General features: G+C 35.4%; 1 protein-coding gene across 1 annotated transcript; it reads right to left on the bottom strand.

The window, feature by feature from the left end:
• Window positions 1-6918: 6918 nt before the first annotated feature.
• On the bottom strand, window positions 6919-16844 carry CYLC1 (cylicin 1). The gene is made up of 5 exons (XM_064278449.1): window positions 16600-16844; window positions 14425-14486; window positions 12904-13022; window positions 9945-11576; window positions 6919-6990 (listed from the first exon to the last, which is right to left on the bottom strand). The coding sequence occupies exons 1-5, from the start codon at window positions 16842-16844 to the stop codon at window positions 6919-6921; spliced, it is 2130 nt and encodes a 709-aa protein (XP_064134519.1).
• Between the last annotated feature and the right edge of the window lie 5590 nt (window positions 16845-22434).

Genomic DNA, 22434 nt, shown 5'->3' with positions numbered 1-22434 from the left:
TTTCCTAACATTAAAGTATGAATGTTTCTCTTTCATTCTATAGGCTTCATAACTATCATTTCAATGAATGCATACTATTCTATTTTTCATATTTTACTAAACCATTCCCCTAACTTTATACCTTTAGCTTAATCCCATTTTTGTTTCTCCTACAGACAGTATTGCAATGATCATCTTTATGCACAGTTTGTTTTTCCTTCTGCAGAATTTTTTATTACAATACATTTCTAGGAATGGGTCAAAGGGTATTGACCCATTTATGACTCTTCTTACATATTCCCTTATAAGTCTAAAAAAAAGTTTTTTTTTTAAAGGAAGGTTAAACCACCTTGTACGGGTGATGCATTCAGCAGTGAATAAATGTAACACTGTCACTGAGCCCTTAAGGGTCTATATAATGAATTATATGCATACACATATACATCTACAGCATATACATTCTGCTGCATTATTAGGTGTGAAATGATCTCATAGGGTTGCTTTGATTGCTAACCAGGGTCAATACTTTTTCATAATTTTCTTCCTTTTTTTCTTCTTGTGTTTTCCAAATGCATACATGCCCTAAGAGATGTCTAACAGTTAAACTTGTCTTTGTAAATCCAGTTTAAGAATTCAGTAAATGCACAATCCTATTTTGCATGGAATGCTGATATTCAAATAGATTAGAACAATTCCAAACAAAGGTGAGATCAGTTCTGGCTTTCTGCCAGACTATGACTTGGTTTCTTAAATTCATATCCTCCTGTTAAAAATATATATGTTCCTATTCACTGACCATTTATTTTAAGTATTTTAATATTATTGTCATTAGTATCTCATCACATGCACTTTTGATTCACAGTTCAGATTCAGAACTCTTTCCTGTATTATGCCCCTTCTCAAAGAATTGGGACAAAGTGCGGGCTGGATCTAGCCTCAAATACAGGTGGAAGAAGCCCTGATGGTACAATGGTTAAGCTCTGGGCTAACTGAAAGCTCAGGAGTTTGAACCTGCCCAGTGGCTCAGAGGAAGGAAGACCTGGCGATCTGTTTCTATAAAGATTACAGACAAGAAAACCCTATGGGGTAGTTCTACTCAGTCACATGGGTTCTCAATGAGATAAAACCAAGTTGGTGGCACCTAACAACAAAAAACAACCATGTATCTATATAGTGCAATTTGGGACAGGCACTAAAAATGCCACTTTTAAAGCAGTTCATAGTACCCCAAATGCTGTCATTTGATATTCTTTCATTTAGATTTTGGCTCTAAGATCTTTAAAGACCTTGATTAAAATACAGATATTAATGGAAGGGTAACCAAAATTAGGTTTTTAATACCTTAATGAGGAATATTTTGACAGCTCAGGGAAAAAATAGTGGGAGGGAGAATGTTTTTTCTATCCAAGGGATTGTTGGTAATGTCCAGAAAATGGAATGTTGTCTAAGGCAGGTCGATTCTGGAGTTATTAGTTTTTTTTTTCTTTTTTAATCAAAGCCCAGAGATCAACAAGAAGACACCAAAACTCAGGTGGGGAGGAGGGTGAGGGGCATGGAATAGAATAACTGCATGCTTAGGACACAGCAAAACAGCAGCATAGCAACACAGTTACGCGACAGGCAAAAACATTCTTTTGAAAGTTTTTTTTTTTTAACTGCACAAAAAGAACTCATCATGGTATAAATTAGAATTCTGTTTAGCTTTCTTCCATTTATTTTATAGTTCGGTACTTAAACACACAATACACACACAAGCTGGGGGGAGGTTTACAATCTTTCACTTCTGCTTTTATGCCCCTTAGCCTCTCATCATACTTACTATGCAAATTTACAATCCTTTGTCCCTCCCACCATACATTTTGTCCAGCACTTCTGGGCTGTGAATTCTGTATGCTTCTCAGTTAATATGACCTTTCAGGATCATCCTCTAATCTTCTATCTCATAATGCAATTTCACACCCTGGCTCTGCTATTACCTACTTGGGTGTTCTTGGAAAGAAGCTTCCTCACTGTCTCTGCCTGTCAAAATCCTACTCATCCGTTACAACCCAGCTCTAATATTACTTTTTTCATTCTTGTTGAATGAATGAATAAATTAATTTATGAACTGTGCAGACTAAAAGTTCATACTATCCAGAGTCATCTGGGTTTGTATAAATGCCCAGCAATTCTTTCATCCATTTCTTGCTAATTCCCTAACAAATGCCACATAAATTTACTTGTTCAGCAAATTCTTATTGATTTCCAGTCACTGTTTTGGGTATTTGAGATATATTAGTAAACAAAATAGTTTTGTCCTTATAGAGCTTAGTTTTTAGCAGAACGATTACACACAATAAACGTAATAAATAAGTAAATTACCTAGTACTTTGGTAGCAAATGCTATATGAAAAAAGGAGATAGGATAGAAAGTATCAGGAGTGAAAGGGGTGAGAATTTTTGCAATTTTAAATAGTGTGGTCAGGGTAGCCTCATTAAGAAGGTGACATTTGAGCAAAACCTTCAAGGAATGAAGGAGTTAGCCATGGAGAAATCTGGATAAAGAGCATTCCAGATAGAGGAAATGATTAGGGCAAAAGCCCTAAGTAATACTCTTGGGATGTTAGAAGAATAACAAAGAGGCATGTGGCTGTATCAGATTGATGAAGAATAAAAGGGGATGAGATCAGAGAAAAAAGAAAGTCAGATTCTCTAGGATCTTGTTGGCAATTGTCAGTATTTTGATATTTATTCTGAGTGAAGTGGTGTGCCATTGCAGGGTTTTTTTTTTTCTTGCTTGTTTGTTTATCTCAGGTTTAATTTAATTCTGTTCATTTTAAATAAATTTTAATCCACTTTATTGATTAAATTGCTGTACAGTAAACTGTATCCATTTACATTGTACTATTCAGTGGGCTTTAACAGATATATACACTTGTCAACTACTGCCATAGTCAAGATACAGAACATTTCAATCACTTCCAAAAGTTTCCATATGCTCCTTCATTGCAGGGTTTTATGCAGAGGAGTGAAGTGATATTATATATATTTTCTAAAGGGGCACTCTGTTTTCAGTGTTGAGAATAAATATAGAGGGGGCAGCATTAGAAGCAGGAAAATTCTCAGGAGGCTACTGCGGTAACCCAGGAGAAAGATGATAGTGGCTGAGGCCAAGGTGGTAGCAGTGTAGCTCATTAGAAGAGGTCAGATTCTAATTATATTTTGGAGGCAGAATCACAATAGGATTCAACAAAGTGTATGAAAGAAAAAGAAAAATCAAAGATGACTTTAATATATCCTGATCTTGATCTTAACAGAATGGGCCTAGGTTTTACTATTAAGGATGACATTTTCTGTAAGTTTTTGATAGACGTCGTCATGACAAGAGAATTTTCTATTGCTTGTTTGATGAGTGTTTTCAAATATATTTTATCAAATACCTTTTTCTGCAGGCTTACCTTTCTAGTTTTGCAGACTAAAGTAGATAAGCAAAGACTGGTAAAGGTAGAGTGCTTATGTAATATTTTGGGGTTCTTATTCCAGGGGAGACTAGTTTCAAGAAATAAAACAACTAAAAGACAAGTAATTCTAATTTCCTGGGAGAAGAGTTTAAGTGTATCTATGCTGTTTAGCATAGTGCCTGACAGAATATTTGCTTAAGAAATATTTGCAGACAGATAAAATAAAGGAATGAAGATGGTATATCTTAGCAAATACCACAAACATAATAAATTTAACAAAGTTAATCAGTTCAATCAGTATTTATTGATCATCTTCTACATGATGAACAATGTCCCGAATGCTATGGTGAATAAAAGGATTGGACCCCTTCCTTTGAGGAGCTTTTAGTCTGGTTGGGAGACAATATCAATGTCCATCAGAGAACAATATAAATGCAATGCTATAGTGTTTTGTGGAGATGTTGAGATTTGAAGATGATAACTGCAGAAGAAGAGGAAAACAAATACAGAAAAAGGGAAGCAATACAAACAAGGCATAAGGACAATAATAACAGGAATAAAGTCTTACATTTTATACTGATTTAGCAATTATTGGAGTCCTGGTGATGGTGTAGTTAAGATCTTGGCTGTTAACCAAAAGGTGGCAGCTAGGATCCACCAGCTGCTCCTTGTAAACCCAATGGGACAGTTCTAGTCTGTTTTATAGGGCTGTTATGAGTCGAAATCAACTCATCAGCAATGGTTTTTTTAATTTATTTTTTAATTTTTGGTTAGCATTTATAATATCTCTTTCTCATTTGAATCTAAGAATAATTTTTAACGTGAGTAGTTTATCCTTATTTGCAGATGACTTAACCCAAATCACAAAAAAACTAGTAGTAAATGGTGGAGTTAAGTCTCAAATTCGTTTTTCCTGGGAGCTTGAAACTTAGACATTGCTTGGCTATAGGGAATGACAAACAAGAGTTTGGATGATAAAAGAGTATACGGCTATAAATTTGGAAGTGCCTACAGGGGAGTGAAAATTGAAGCCATAATAATGGAAAAATGCTTCCAAGGAGATTATGTAGAGAAGAATGGCAGACCAAAAACTCAGCCTTAGAAAACACCCTTGAGTTGAGCATGGGAGGAGGAAGTGCCAGAAATGGAAATACAGAAATAGTAGAAATACAGAAAGAAAGAGAGCCATAATAGTAGAAATTTAGGAAAGCTGAATGAGGAGAAAAGTTCTAATAAAGCCAAGAGATCACAAAAAATGAGGATGGAGATGAGGACATAGAATTTGTTGAAAGGTCATTACAAGGGGCCATTAAAAGAACACTTTAAAAAGGGGAAATAGAGAAAAGGGATAGGGAAGGAAAATTGAAAGAGTACGGGCACTGGGAAAAAGTTATGAATATATATTTAAAGTTACAAAGGTAATAAGGGAACAAAAAATGATGACAGAACTGTATTAGGAAGGGAGAAGAAGAGAGTATGATGTAAATGAATTAAATCATCTATAAAGCAGAAAACCAATAGAAAATGTCTAAAATTGAGAATTAACCATATAAAGATATTATTTAGAGATATGGAAGTAACCAGAAAATAAATAAAAACAGAAATAGAATAAAGAATCTATCCACCAGGCTAAAACTTCTCTTATGATACAAGACAAAATACAAAGTTTAGTTGCATCTGATGGTTGTAGAATTGCGAAAATTATTTTCCATTTACTTTATTTGAGTGATTCTGCTCTACCAACTCCATTCTAAGCAAGAATAAGGTTGTTATTTGATATATACACCCACTCACACACATGTATAAAGATGGGGGAGGGAAGGCTTAATATGCACCTATGTCTTTCTGTTTCTCTGAGCCTTTAAATTATCCTGATACTTGAATATCTCTTCATCAAATACACTGAGATGGCTTCATTATTCATAAATGTTCAATTCAACAAATTAAAGTGACTGCAGCTTTTTAAAAAATAAACCAAATCAGAAGATGACAGTGTCAGAAGAAAAAGAAAAAAGATGACCCCTGAGGTCATGACGATACATTATACAAGCATCTCTAAGTTTTTCAGTCTTTTGAGAAACTCTAGAAATCATAGTGGAACCCAAGGAGAATTCTTCTATCTTTTAATAAGAATTCTATGAGGCAATATTTTTTATTTAATGTCATCATTATTTCTTATGTTCCAATAGTTCAGGGACCTCTGCTACCTCACTAAAAACCAAAACCAAACCCATGAGTCAATTTTGACTCATAGCCAACCTATAGGACAGAGTAGAACTGCCCCAAAGGGTTTCCAAGGCTGTAATCTTTAGGAAGCAGACTTTCACATCTTTCTCTCATGGAGTGGCTGGTGGGTTTGAATTGAGAAACCTTTGGTTAGCAGGACGGCCTGGAAAATGGGCGATAGGGAGATAGATTTCCCGACCTTCCCTACTCGTATTACATTTTGTTAAAAAAAAATAGAATGGAAAACAAAAAAAAAACTAAAAATAACATTCTACAACTCTACTTCAGTAAGTGGAATATAGGGGCTCAGGTGGTACAGTGGTTAAAGGGCTCGACCGCTAACCAAAAAGTCAGTGGTTCAGACCTACCAGCCGCTCCACAGGAGAAAGATGTGGCAGTCTGCTTCTGTGAAGATTACAGCCTTGGAAACCCTATGGGGCAGTTCTACTTTGTCCTATAGGGTTGCTACAAGTTGGAATTATTTAGATAGACAAATTTTATGAAGAGAATTAAAGTAGAATGCAGGGTTGGGTTTGTCTTTTTTTGGAAGTGGAATATAATAATTTCTTCATTCATGGTTGAGAATCTTTCCAAACTTTGTAAATATCATTTCAAATGTAAATTTTCTTGCATCACATAGGAGTGTAAACAAAACTGACCCTGAAAGATGGACTAGCCCTGCTCACATGCTGCTGTGAGATTTAGGACTCTGATGAGGGGAAAGCAGGGAAGAACATGGTTCTAAGAGCCAATACCAAAACAGACCTAAGACTCATTAACATAGTCTGCTTATAAATTCTGCACACACAAATGAGGACACATATGTATCTTTTCCAGATATCCACTAAGAATGTAAGATGTCCTTTTGTGACTTTCCTTCTTTCCAAAATGCCTTTGCGTTCGCTAAAATGCCTTTTTGTTCACTTTACTCTCATATTACCAAAAGAGAAATGCTTGTAAAAGGAGATGTCAGGAGGCCCACTAATCCCAAAGAAAATTCACTGTAGTTGAGTTGATTCCAACTCATAATGACCCTGTAGGACAGAGTAGAACTGTCCCGTAGGGTTTCCAAGGCTCTAAATCTTTATGGAAGCAAACTGCCACACCTTTCTCCCACCGAGCAGCTGGTGGATTTAAACCACTGACCTTTTGGTTAGCAGCTGAGTGCTTTATCCACTGTGCCACCAGGGCTCCTTAAGAAGGCCCACTAGTGTGATATAGTCTGCAATCCCTTAGAAATACCAAACTATCAACCAACCGAATATAGACCAGGTCATGCTTTTGGAACTGGGGATGCAGCAAAGAAATAACAGACGCGGTTCACTGCCTGCATGAAACCTGCATTCTAATTAATAAACAAAAGAAAAAAAAAGTATTCTTTTATATTTTAAATAAAGATATTTTAGAAAGACAAATTCTATGAAGAGAATTAAAGTAGAATACAGGGTTGGGAGTGACCAGGTTGTGGTAGGGGTGGAGGTAACACAGGTAATGAGGGAAGACTACTCTAAAGAGATAACCTTTAAGCTGAAAAACTAAATGAGGATTTAGCTACGCAAAGATCTGGTGAAAAAGCATTCCAAACAGAGGAAACAGCATATGCAAAAGTTTGTCAAGAAAACAATTCTGGTGTCTACAAGAAAAAAAAAAAAGAATGCCTGTTTTGCTAGATCACAAAAGAAAAGGGAAGAGGGTGGAAAATAGGTATGGTAAAGATAATATGGGCATTAAAAGCCAGGGTGCGTTGCAAAACCACTAGTGTTTTAAACAGTGGAGAGTAGGAGTAGCAAGACTAGTTAGGAGCTCTTTGGTATTCCAGGAAATATGATGGTGATTTAGACCATTAAGGTGGTAGTGTTAGAGATTAAAAGAAGTGGATTGATACAGGATATATTTTGGAGGTAATATAGACAAGTCTTACCGATAGATTACATATGGGGTGTGGAGAGGGAAAGACAGGTTTTAAACATCAATTGACTGTGTGGGTGATGGTGCCATTTACTGATATGGACAAGACTAGGAGAGGAATAGGTTTTGAGATGGGTTAAAAGTATTGTTGATACAGGTTAAGTTTCAGATACTATAGTGGAGATGTCATTGAATGTAAAAATGTAAGAATCTGGGGCTTAATGGAAAGGTCAGGGTTGGAGATATTAATTTGGGAGTCATTAGAAGGTTGTAGATGGAAAAGGTCTAGGACCAAGCCTTGGGTCATTCTATCATTTAATGTTGAGGAAAAGGAGGATGGAATAAAAGAGTTTAAAAGCTGCCAGTAAGCAGGAAGAAAAACAGGAGAGCACAGTGTCACAGAAGTCATATAAAGGAAGTGCTTTTAGAAGGAGGGAGAGGTTATTTTAATAAATGCTGTTGGATTGTAGGATAAGATAAAAAAAAAGAGGAGAGACCACTTGATGTGGCCAAATGAAGGTATTTGGTAACCTTGAAAAGAGCCATTTCATGGAATGGTAAGGATGGAAAAGCCTAAATGGACAGCAGGTATACATATAGAAGTTTAAGGAGATTTGGCATGTATGTATACAAGCCCAGAACATGCTCTGAAAGGTGCTTTTTGCAATTAAACTTAATTCTTTACCTCAACTTGTTTTTCTGTATTTTACTTTTTATATAAATTGATTGTGGAAAAGAATCAAGCTATTTGGGGATTCTTTTGTTTTTCTCATTTACCTTAAAAATTACTCTCAAATGTATTTTCATTACATGGAGATATTATTGTCTTAGTGGCTACCCACCCATTGACTCAACCTTTAAAGTGGGGAGAGAAAATATCACCTAGAACAAACCAAAACCCATTGTCGTAAAAGTTGATTCTGACTCATAGTGACCCTATAAGACAGAGTAGAATTGCTCCACAGAGTTTCCAAGGAGCAACTGGTGGATTCAAACAGCTGACCTTTTGGTTAGCAGCCAAGCTCTGAACCATGGTGCCACCAGGGCTCCCACCTAGAATAAGGTGGTCATTAATCAGCATTGAGTTTCATAGCTGACTTCTTGAGTCCCTTGGGAGAAAAAAATGGACTTGAAATCCAGGTGTTTTGAAAGAGAAAAAGGGATTTCTAAATTCCAGTATATATATATGTATACATGATGAACAAATGGAGGCCTATACATAAAGTTTATTATAATCCAAGGATAGAAAGAACTTAGAATATAAGATAAATGAGATCCTCATAAGAGGAAATAGAGGGAAGATAAAGAAAAAGGAGGAGGACGAAGAAGAAAAATAATTAAAGTGAGAAGCTTAAGGTCAAGACCCAGCCACATCTACAGACACAGTTCAGCAGGACAGAGGGCAGCAGCCCCACCATGCTAACAGAATGAACACTGGGTACACCCCGAAATCATGCAAATGAATTACACCTCAACCAAAGATCAGTGAGAAGGAGCAAGGAAATATGGCACGTGGAACAGGAGCCCCTCTATCCAAAGTGAGGTGTCTACTTATGCTTCCCTTTATAACCGGAGTATTTTGTAAAAGAGATGGAGAAAGGGAGCTCCCTTAGAGGACGTAAACTGATGGAGTTTTACCAATGAAGAGAATGAGTTAACCTGAGCATAAGCTGTTGAGAACTGGATGAGATCTATTTATCTCCTGCAAGTTTTTTTTTTAATCAGTAACAATGGGGGCTCATAAAGAAGGTAGATCAGATAAGACAAATAATTTACATTTTTTTGCACATCTGTATCCTGGTATTTTTCCACTCTACTATATGTGGATTTTGTTTGAGCCTTCACTGTATTAAGCATCTTCCCAGAAAATGTGTTTGTTATCTTACTAAAACCTGGTGGTGCAGTGGTTAAGAGCTACGGCTGCTAACCAAAAGGTCGGCAGTTTGAATCCACCAGGCGCTCCTTGGAAACTCTGTGGGGCAGTTCTACTCTATCCTATAGGGTCACTATGAGTCAGAATTGACGAGACGGCAATTTTCTATTTTGTCCCTTTCTAAAAAAAAAAAAAAATTTTTTAAATATAGAACAGTTAACTACTTTTTGTTGTTAAAATGACCCTCATTATGAGTAATTTAATTTTTTTCTCAAATCACAAGCCAGTTCCCTCTGTTTCAGTCTAAATAATTCCTATTCTTGTAATCCTTTGACACGTTTTGCAACTCTTTTGAGTGCTTTTGAAGTACTGTTCACCTATCTTACCTGCAAGTCCCAAACTTGTCACTATTCCAGCTAAAGAGAGGTATTCTTTAAAGAAAATATAAAGTCAAACCTATAAAAATATATTTCATTTTTTATACAATTTGGCTAAAAATAAAACAAGAGTGAACATACCAAAGGAGCATATCTTGGTTTTGAAGGCGGAGGAGGCATCCTGCACCGACAGGGACGTTTGAGCTTAGGTGATGGTGTTAAAGGCTCACAAGGAGGTAGTGGTGGTCTTTCTCTTGATGGAGGAACTCTACCTATAAGAGGTTTTTTTTCTTTATCTCTGAACATGGTCTTTCTGTATGATGTTTTGAATTCTCTCTTTAGCCCCTGCCCTTCCTTCTTTGAGTCTATGGATGTGGCATCTGATTCAACTCCTCTATTTTTAGCCCCGAGTTTATACAGTGACTGGTCAGATTCAGCATCAGAATCTTTGAATGCTGACTGTAGGGGCTTACTTAGGCCTTTCTTTGAATAATCATCAGATGAAGCATCTGTAGACTCTGTGTTCATTTTTGCACCCTTTTTGGTATCTTTCTTTGCATCTTTCTTATCCTTCTTTGACTCCCATTCAAATTCAGATTCTGCATCAGTAGACCCTACATCCTTCTTTGCATCCTTCTTTTTGTCATCTTTCTTTGGATCTCTCTTATCCTTCTTTTCATCTTTTTTACTCTTCTTTGACTCCAATTCAGATTCAGATTCAGTAGACACTGTGTTCTTCTTTGTGTCCTCCTTCTTAGTGTCTTTCTTTGAATCTTTCTTATCCTTCTTCTCATCTTTCTTTACATTCTTTGAGTCTACAGATTCAGCATCAGTAGAATCTGCGTCCTTCTTTGCATCCTTCTTACTGTCTTTCTTGGCATTTTTCTTACCTTTCTTTGAGTCCTTTGAGCCTACAGATTCAACGTCAGTAGAATCCGTGTCCTTCTTTGCATCCTTCTTCGCATCCTTCTTTTTACTGTCTTTCTTGGCATTTGTCTTCTCCTTTTTTGAATCTTTCTTTGCATCCTTTGAGTCTACAGATTCACCATCAGAGGCCTTCTTTGAATCCTTCTTTGTGTCTTTCTTTGAAGGCTTCTTTGAGTTATTCTGTGAGTAATTATTTAGCCATGCATCAAAATCCATGGATTCAGTACCAGATATCTCTAAATACACCACTGAATCCATATTTGAATGATTTTTTGAGTAAGTCTCTGATTCGGCATCAGGATCCTTCTTTGAACTATTCTTAGAATCTTTCTTTGGCTCAGTCTTTGTACATGTAGTATCTGTCCCCTTGCAATTTTTTGAATCTTTCTTATCTTTTGTTTGATCTTTCTTTGAGACCTCCTTAGAATCCTTGGATTCTGAATTTGTATCTAATTTGGAATTTGACTGTTTATATGGTTCATTTTCATGTGATGATTTTGATGGAATTTTTGCTGCTTTGTTGCTTTCTTTAGGTTTTTTGTCTTTTATTATTTTCTTGGATTCCAGAGTTGTTGTATGTGGGCCTGTTTTTTTCTTAGAATCTTTCTTTAAATCTCTTCTTTTTTTGCCATCTTGGGACTCTTTAGCTTCTGCCTTTTCAAGATGGGCTTTGGAAATATAAGAACATCTGAATGGAGCCTGTCTCCTGACAGCTAAGTAAATAGATGGCCTTTGGAAAATTTTTCTTAAAGAATGCCTTATCCATATGTGAGCTTTCTTCTGATCTTCCTTTGATTTTATTTTGTCCTGTCTCTGGAAAGATTGGTTGGAATAATGACAGGCATTTGTGAGTTATATCTTTTTATATCACGACATCAAAATGGTTTTACTTTTCATTAATCTATTTAAAATGGGAAAATTATTTTACTCTCAAGATTCTTTGTGGGGTGTGTGTGTGTGTGTGTGTGTGTGTAAGTGTGTGTGTATAACTGTGTGTGTGTGTGAGAGAGAGAACTCAACTTTGGGCACAAGATGCCTTTAAGGGAACATTTAGGGTCCTCTCAATTATTCATATTAGGATCAGAGCAGGCCCACAATAGTCTATACCATTCCAGGGCCTCTTCTCACAACTGAGAGTAGGCTCCTACTGCATCCCTCTGTGGGAGAGATCTTTTGGAACACTTGCCCACTTTTCACCCCCAAGTTAGCTCAGAAATAAGCTGAACCCCTTGAAATTTGTCATGACAATTCTTGTGATAGTTGTAGGCTGTAGACTGGATTTCTACTCCTGCTTTCAAGGTCTCTGGTCAATGTTAGAGCCTGAGACCCCTACTGTGAAGCACTGTGAAACAAAATAAAACAAAACAAAAAGTAGGGGGATATAAAATAAAACAAACATTTGGCCCACATTTAATTTGTGTAGCAGTGCTGTAATTTTTTTCAGCTTCCACTCAAATATTTACCATATCTGATTGTTGTAAGTGGCCACATAAACTGATTTTAGATTTACTTCTTATATACCTTCAACTGTTTACTAGGGGTACTGATAGCCAATTAAAAGGTCATATGGAATTAAAGGATGATTCTGAAGAGAAGCCTGAAACTTGAATCACTACAAATGTAATGAATGGCCTTTGAATAAATGCAATGACTGTAACTCTGCATTAGGATAATCTTTTAAAAAATATTTTGATGTCTCTATAGGTAACCTTTGTACTCTAGTTTTTTTTTTCTATTTGCTAATTGATAGGGTAACTACACTTTATAGAAGCAGTGGAAAGCATGGATATTCAAGTATCCAGTATCCTGAATTCCAGATTAAAGAAAATAGGGAAGCCATAAAACCTCATCAAGATGGGCTCCTGCTCTAAGATTCAAATTTTGGATGCTTTTGCAACTGGTCAACATTACCCGAGAGATCCTACTAGCTGCAGCATTAGGTTTTCCAGCTTGCTTAGCCTTTTGGCTATGTAATGACTTCAATGTGGAAAACCATGTACAAATAAAAGTTCAGCCTGAAACAGGTGGGGGAAATCTGTTATACAGGAAATTTTAAATTAAAAAAATCTGTTTCCACAGATAGAAAAACCCAAGTTACATATGACTTATTTATATTTATGTATTCTTGTACAAACTTATATTTAGTTTAAAAAATGACCTTTTCAATACTTACCGGAACTGTGTTTTGTAATTTCAAAGGTCTTGATCTGTTTTTTCTACCTGGCTGGGGTGGTTTGGGAAATGTCAAAGCAAAGTGTTTTTGATTCCATGATTTTCCATTTGATGAAATGACTAAAACAAGACAGTATGAAAAGATATTTGGAATTAATAGCCAGACTTTCACCAGAACTGAAATATTCATGAGCAAGAAATAAATCATTTGAATTAAACTAAGTTATACCTCAAAATATAACTTTTATCCCCTAAAGTTTGCAGTTTATTTGTACACCAATTAAGAAAAATAAAATCTTATTTTCCCATTTAGCTTTGAATTATGTTAAATGACATTGATAATTTCATTTTCTAGATTAAACTAATTTTCACTGAAATCATATTGATTAAAATAATATAATCAGACAGGAATGGAAAAAAAAAAGATAAAGGGACACTATTTCCTTTTAAACTTCTCCATCATCTCTTCTACCTTGGTTTCTCTTCTTTATGTCATTCCGGTTAGATTACAGAAAATATGACTTCTTCTATATTCCCAATAATACAAGCCCAAATACTGCATTCAGTTCTGGAAACTATTTAATGGGAACACAGACTTGAGGGCATCCAGATTAGAGTGTTTCGTAATATAAAATTATCTGGAAGCTCTGTCAAAAGAGGAACTGGTGAGGACATTCAGGATAGTTCCCCTGGAAAGGAGAAAACTAAGGAGAAATGTGATCACTATATTCAAATATGTAAAAAGCTGTTACGTGGAAGAGTAGTAGTAGCAGTATTAATAGTACCATAGCCACAACTGCCGACATTTATATAGTGCTTACTATCTGCCACACTGTGCTCTAAGGCTCCATAAAGTTGATCTTTATACAGATCATCTTATTTAATCCTCACAAGGACCCTTTGAGATAGATAATATAATTCTACAGATGTGGAAAATAAAGCACAAGAGATAAATTTCTTGCCCATGATTATAAAGCTAGTAAGTAGCAGACGTAGTTTAGCCCCAGAGACCATGCTTTTAATTAGATTTCTTTCATGTGTTTCCTGATGGAAGAGCTAGAACCAATAGGTAAAAGTTGCAACAGTTCAGGTAGATTTTAGCTCAATGTATTAAGGAGGTATTTCCTAAAGCAGTAGCTGTTCAACAAAAGAACTGTTCACCACACACTTTCATTCCCCTGACTATATTTGCATTCTTTAGGTATTATGATTGTGAATTTTGAACACAAAGAAATCTTATGTGAGTAAAGCTGGTTTGTATTAACAGGAAGAGCAAACTAAGTAATTCTTTCCTTTAAAACAGTTAGTACGATATCAGAAATATTTTACACACACACAGACCTCAATATACACACATATGCACACATGCATATATACACATACATGTTTTATTAAATTTTAATAAAAATTCAGAGCAGTTCCTGCTTTATCACATGTAATGGAAGATAGTACTCCTTTGGTCCTAAAGTTATTTTCAAATGTAATCTAAATAAATACCAGACTGAAAAGATTAAATTCTTACTTGAAATGGAATTATCATATTTTCTGATGTTTACTTCTGGTCTATTAAAAAGAGATAAAATGCTTTAATTCAATTTGTACTATGGCTATTTATAATAATTATTACTATTATGAATAAGCATGCAATAACAACTTATGAAATATTCTGAATTCTGATTTCCACTAAGAATGTTTAGTTATAATTCATACTCCAGTTCCTCTCCCCTAGATCAACTTATAGATGAACAAATACTATTTTCACCAGCAACTTGAACAAAAATAAACTATCAACTAAGACCTGGAAAAAAAACACTAATTTGACTAATTCTAAACAAACAAAATATGTTGTTTATATTATATAGGACCATAAACTGAACCAGATTCTCCATAAAATCCTCTAGTGAAAAGGTCTAAACTAGTAGAGCATGAATATAGTTTCTAAATTCACTAAGTAAGTTGTAAAAAGAAAAACCACACAATTTCTTAATATTTCAGTACTTAAATCAAACTGTTAATCATGTATGAGAGATGACACACATAAGCATTGATGGGGATTTTGATATTTTCTATTTAGAAGGTTCCCATTTGATTTGGTAATAATCAACACTGTCCACTGAGGAGACACGTGGCATGATTTATTATTTTAATGTCACCCAGCTAACTAATAACAAAAAAATTTTTTTTTGTTATTATTTAGCTGGGACAGTGAGCTGGGATCATTGCTAACTCCTGAGATTGTACTGATAGACAACATGCCCCAGAGCTTGATTTTTTAACTGACTTAAACCATCAAGTCAGTAAACTCAAAACAAAATACAACGAGTCAGTCGAAATGGTCAAATCTATGTATATTTGAATCAAATTTATTTTCATTTTCTGGGGAAAGCTCTAGTACCCAGCACAAAGCCTGACCTGTAATTAAACAACTGCTGAATTACTTTAGAGATTTTGGAGATGTTGAACAATAAATTAAGTAGTAAAGTGGTTCTCAACTGGAGGTAAACATCAAAACTAACTTAGAAACTTTTAAAAAGTAGACATGCCTGAGGACCACCCCCAAAACCATGACTCAGAATCTCTGGATGTGGGTTAAGCAAGTCTATATTTTGATACTCAGCTCTGGTTAAGAACCACAGCTCTGACTTAATGCTCATGAAGAAGGAAAGTTCATAGATTTCTGAAACAGTTCAAGTTTGTGATTTTTCCTTTTCCCAAAGGCAGTTGATCAATGGCCTATTAGTCTTTGGTGAAACCACATTCATTTAGTAGAGTAGGTAAAAAAGATTATAGTCTGAGCGCCTGGAAAGTTAACAGTTTGGAAGTCTGCCATGCTGGCTGGATGGCTGTTTCCACACTTTGGAAAAAACACCTATTCCTTCGTTGATTTTTGCTTCCTTCCCACAATCTAAAGTAGTTATTTCCAACCTTTTTTTTCAAATACTTTTATCAGTAAACAAAGTTGAGCATACCACCAACCTGTGTATATATAATTTATATTATACTGTAATAATATACATTATAAAACATACACTAAGATAAAAAATTCAAAAGATATAATAAAATATATAAATACATAAATTTATGTTTTAATATCTTGTTCCCATGCTACAATAGATCATCTTACACATGCACCTACTGTGGAGAACATTAGAAAAGGCAACCAAGAAATCATAAGAAAAGGGGAAAATTAGTCAAATATCATAACATGCCTGGTTTATACAGACATGGTCTTAGTCTAAAAGTATTGTATGTTCAAATATAATTAAAACTCTGAGCATATTTCTTCATTTCTGAAGTATATACATAGCTTGGTCCTCCGATTAGAAATGAATCTGTGTATATTCCTGTGAGATATAGGTGATGCTAACCTCTATCTTGAAAAATGAGTGATAGAAGCACAAAGACAATGAAATTGCATCTTTAAAGCTATGAAAAAAAATAACTGCCAATTTAGGATTTTTAACATAGCTAAATTTTCTTCAAAAATTAAGATGAGGAGGCAAAACCAACATGGCACTATAGACAGAAGCACCAAGCTGTCCCTCCACAACAAAGACTCAAAAAAGTAAGTAAAACAGAGATAAACATCAATCCTGGAACCCTAAATGCCAACCAAGCACCGAATGGAATAAGAAACTGACAGAGAGCAGAGCTAGGAGACATTCGAGCAGAGGTTCCCTATCAGCTAATGCAGCACGAATTTGCAGTCTTGGACTCCTCTCCAAAGTCGGTGGACAGGGAGTAGGAGAAAGCAGCTTCACAGAGCTCCCAGCATGAGACAGAGCACCCCATAATCAGTGATACATGTTTTCCCACTGTCCACCCTTGTTCCCCTTTCTCAGCCTCTGTGGCTTCCCAGTGGGCTGAGTGGCCAAGTGACAAAGACCCAGGAGGAGCGGGCACCTTGCCACTTGGATTGGTCCTGCCCACACTGGCCGGCATTTTCAGTGCCTATTTGTTATTTGTTGTTGCTTTGTTTGTTTGTTTTCTTTTGGTTTCTTCCCTGCCTTTCACCTCCTCACCCTCCTTTGTCTCAAACACCTGGCTCTGAGTGCCATCTTTTCTTCTTCCTGACAGGCTGTGAGGCACTGCTTGGCTGGGGAACTGCTTCCCTGGTTTGCACCACCAGGCTGGTGGGACCCTGGGGTCTCTTTTAGATTTGTTTGAAGGAAAAATAGACAAATTTGTGGAAAAGGCAGACAAATTCATGGAAAATACAGACAAAAAATGGAAGAATTAAGGAAAACAATGGAGGAAAAACTATCAAAATAAATTCGCAACTAGAAATCATAAAAAAGCAACAACTAGAAATCCAAAAGATAAACAACAAGATTTCAGAAATGGACAGTACTGTAGAAGGTCTGAGAAGCAAGTTTGAAACAACAGAAGACAGGATTCCTGAAATTGAAGACAAATACTTGGACACAAGTTTGTTTCAGTTAAAATCAGAAAAAAAGAATGAAGAAAAATGAAGTAACCCTGAAAATTATGTGGGATACAATAAAAGCAAAAATTCACAAGTGATCAGAGTTCCAGAACAGAAGGAGAAAACAGAAAACACGGAGGGTGTCAATGAAGAATCGCTGACAGAAAACTTCCCTAATATCATGAAAGATGAAAACCTGACCATCCGAGGAGCACGATGAACCCCATGTAGGATAGACTCCAAAAGAAAATCACCAAGGCATATCATAATCACACTCGCTAAAACCAAAGACAAAGAAAAAATCCTGTCAGGAGCTCAAGAAAAACAAAAACTCACATACAGAGGAGAAACAACGAGACTAAGCTCTGATTAATTGGCAGCAACCATGCAGGCAAGAAGGCAATGGGATGACATATATAAAATCTTGAAAGAAAAAAATTGCCAACCAAGAATAATATATCCTGCAAAACTCTCATTCAAATACTATGGTGAAATTCGGACATTTCCAGATAAACATAAATTAGGGGAATATGTAAAAAAAAAAAAAGTCAAACTTATAAACTTATAAGAATTATTAAAAGCAGTCCTTTAGTTAGGGAACAAACATCAGATGACAGCATGAATCTAGGACACAAGATCTCACCAGCAGATAGCAACATAGGAATGAACTCTTAAGGACTATTCAAAACCAAAAGATTTACAATAGGAAACCAGAGAGGTTAATCTGCAAATGACAAAGTCAGAACAATAAAAGAGGGAATGAGTGGTGTAGGTATAGAACTTTCTAATGGAGAGGAAGGCAAGGTGATATCAAGTAATAATAGATTGGTTCAAACCTAGGAAGATAAGGGTAAATTTCAAGGTAATCGCAAAGAAAATTAACAAAACTACCCATCAAAATAAAAAAGAAAAACATAAAGTCTTAGTAAAAACAAAATATACAAACAAAAAAAAAAACCCACAAACAGAAAGAATTCACTACAGGAGAGTAAGAAAAACAAAGAAACACATTAAAAAAAGCACTACAAAATGACAACAATAAACTCACACCTATCAATAATTTCACTGAATGTAAGTGGCCTAAATGCGCCCATAAAGAGACAGGAAGTGACAGAATGGATTAAGAAAAACAAGATCCATTAATATGTTGTCTACAAGAGATTCATGTTAGAAACAAAGATGTAAATTTATTTAAAAAAAGGTAAAAAAACATATATCAAGCAAACAGCTACTAAAAAACAGCAGGGGTGGCAATAATAATCTCAAATAAAATAGACCTTAAAACAAAATCCACCACAAAAGACAAAGAAGAGCATTGTATAATGATTAAAGGAATGATCCATCATGAAGACATAACCATAATAAATACCTAGAAACCCAATGGCAGGGCTCCAAAATACGTAAACTCTAACAGTACTGAAAAGAGAATTTGACAGTTCCACAATATAGTAGGAGACTTCAATACACCACTCTCAATAGAGGAAAGGACATTTAGAAAAAAAACTCAATAAAGAAACAGAAGATCTAAAGGGCACAATCAGCAAACTTGAACTCATAGACATATATAGAACAATCCACCCAACAGCTGCAAAGTACACATCCTTTTCCAATGCACATGGAACGTTCTCCAGAATAGACCACATCTTAAGCCACAGAGCAACCCTCAACAAAATCGAAAACATAGAAATAATACAAAACATCTTCTCTGATCACAATGCCATCAAAGTAGAAATTAACAACAGGAAGAACAAGGGAAAAAAAATCAATTACATGGAAACTGAATAACACCTTCTTTAAAAAACCACTGGGTAATAGAAAAAATCAGAGAAGGAATCAAAAAATTCCTAGAATGAAATGAGAGTGAAAACACATCATACCCAAACTTTTGGAACACAACAAAGGCAGGGCTCAGAGGTCAATTTATAGTAACTTTAAAAAAGAAGAAAGGGACAGCATCAAAATGTTAGCTACACTACTCAAACAAACAGAAAGAGAACAGCAAAAGAAGTCCACAGTCACCAGAAGAAAGGAAATAATAAAGATCTGAGCAGAACTAAATGAAATAGAGAATAGGAAAACAATAGAAAGAATCAACAAAACCAAAAGTTGGTTCCTTGAAAGGATCAACAAAATTGAAAAACCACTGTCCAATTCAACAAAAGAAAAACAGGAGATGACACAAATAACCCAAATAAGAATTGAAATGAGGGACATTACAACAGAGGTAACTGAAATAAGAAGGATCATAACAGAGTATTATGAAAAACTATACTTCAACAAATTTTGAAAACCTAGAGGAAAAGGACAAATTTCTAGAAACACACTACCTACCCAAACTAACACAAAATGATGTTGAAAATCTGAACAAACCCATAACAAAATAAAAGATTGAAAAGATAATAAAGAACCCCCCCCACCCCCCCAAAAAAGCCCTGGCACACATGGCTTTATTGGAGAATTCTATGAAACATTCAGAGAAGAGCTTACACCAGTACTACTCAAACTGTTTCAGAACATATAAAAGGAAGCGAGACTGCCAAAATAATTCTATGGAGCCACAATAACCCTGATACCAAAACCAGGCAAAGACACCACAAAAAAAGAAAATTACAGACCAGTATCTCTCATGAATATAGATGCAAAAATTCTCAACAAAATTCTAGCCAATAAAATTCAGCATCATATCAAGAAAACAATACACCACAACTGAGTAGGATTCATACCAGTTATGCAAGGATTGTTCAACCTTAGAAAATCAATTAACATAAAAAGAAAAGAATCACATGATCATCTCAATCAACTCAAAAAAGGCATTCAACAAAATCCAACACCCATTCCTGATAAAAACTCTCAATAGGTATAGGAGGGAAATTCTTCAACATAATAAAGGGCATTTTTTTAATACAAAACCAACAGCCAACATATACAAAACCAAAAGCCAACATCATTCTTAATGGAAGAAAGGCTGAAAACATTCCCCTTGAGAACAGGAACAGACAAGGATGCCCTTTATCGCCACTTCTTTTTAACATTGTGCTGGAAGTCCCAGCTACAGGAATAAGGAAAGAAAAAGCAATAAAGGTAATGAAGAAGTAAAACTGTCTCTGTTTGCGGATGATATGGTACTATACATAGAAAACCCAAAAGATTCCACAAGAAAACTCCTGAAACTAATATAAAGACTCAGCAGAGTAGCAGGATACAAGATACATACAAAAATCAGTTGGATTCCTCTACACCAACATAGAGAATAATGAAAAGGAAATCAGGAAAAGAATACCATTTATAATAGCCCCTAAAAAAATAAAATCCTTAGGAATAAATCTAACTAGGGATGTAAAAGACTTACACAAAAAAACTACAAAACATTACCACAAGAAACCAAAAGAGGTCTACGTAAATGGAAAAACACACCATGCTCATGGATAGTGAGACTCAAGATTGTGAACGTGACAATTCTACCCAAAGCAATTTACAAGTATAATGCAATCCTGATCTAAATACCAACAACTTTTTTTTTAAAGAGATGGAAAAACTAATCTTTAACTTTATATGGAAAAAGAAGCCCTGGGTAAGTAAAGCATTATGTAAGAAAAATAAAGTAGGAGGACTTGCACTACCTGACCTCAGAAACTACTATACAGCTATGGTAGACAAAACAACCTGGTACTGGTACAATGACAGACACATTGACCAATGGAACAGAATCAGCAAACCAGATGTAAATCCATCCACCTATGGTCACCTGATCTTTGACAAGGGCCCAAAGTCCATTAAATGGGAAAAGACAGTCTTTAACAAATGGTGCTGGCAAAACTGGATGTCTATCTGCAAAAAAATGGAACAGGGCCCATTCCTCACACCATACATGAAAACTAATTCCAAATGGATCAAAGACCTAAATATAAAACCAAAAACTATAAAGATCATAGAAGAAAAAACAGGATCAGTGCTAGAGGCCCTAATACACAGCATTCACAGGATGCAAAACAAAACTAACAACACAGAAATTCCAGAAGATAAGCTAGATAACTGAGATCTTCTAAAAATTAAACACTGATACTCATCAAAAGACTTCACCAAAAGAGTAAGAAGAGAACCTACAGACTGGAAAAAACTTTTTGATTATTACAAATAGGATGAATTTCTAATCTCCAAAACTTCAGGGAAATCCAACACCTCTACAATAAATAGACAAATAATACATAGACAATTAGAAAACAGGCAAAGGAAAAGAACAGACACTTAACCAAAGAAGACATTCAAGCAGCCTATAGACATATGAGAAAATACTCGTGATTACTCGACATTAGAGAAATGCAAATCAAAACCACAATGAGATACCATCTCACTGCAGCATTACTGGAATGAATCAAAAAAAAAATCAGAAAATAACAGATGTTGGAGAGGCTGCAGGGAGATTGAAACTCTTATGCATCGCTGGTAGGAATGCAAAATGGCACAACCGTTTTGGAAAATGATTTGGCACTTCCCTAGAAAGCTAGAAATAGAAATGCTTTATGATCCAGCAATCCCACTCCTAGCAATATATCCTGGAGAAATAAGATGCATCACACAAATAGACATATGCACACTCATGTTCGTTATACTACTGTTCACAATAGCAAAAAGATGGAAACAACAACTTAGATGCCCATCAACAGATGAATGGATGAACAAACTACGGTACCTACACACAATGGAGTACTATGCAACAATAAAGAATAATGATGAATCTGCGAAGCATGTCACAACATAGATGAGTCTGGAGGGCATCATGCTGAGTGAATAAGTCAATCACAAAAGGACAAATATTGTATGAGACCACTACTATAAAAATTCATGAAAAAGTTTACACACAAAAAGAAAGAATCTTTCTTAGCAGAATCCAAAACATTGAAATATTACAAAGTATCTTCTCTGACCATAAGGTCATAAAAATGGAAATCAATAACAGGAGAAGAAGGGAAAAGAAATCAAACACTTGGAAACTGAATAATACCCTGCCCCAAAAAGACTGGATTATAGAAGACATTAAGGATGGAATAAAGAAATTCAGATAATCCAATGAGAATGAAAACACCGTTTATCAAAACTTTGGGACAC

The sequence above is a fragment of the Loxodonta africana genome, chromosome X (genome assembly GCF_030014295.1).
Source record: "Loxodonta africana isolate mLoxAfr1 chromosome X, mLoxAfr1.hap2, whole genome shotgun sequence".
Lineage (NCBI taxonomy): Eukaryota > Metazoa > Chordata > Mammalia > Proboscidea > Elephantidae > Loxodonta > Loxodonta africana.
Note: the sequence above shows the minus strand (reverse complement) of the source record. Positions and strands in the feature narration are given on the sequence as shown.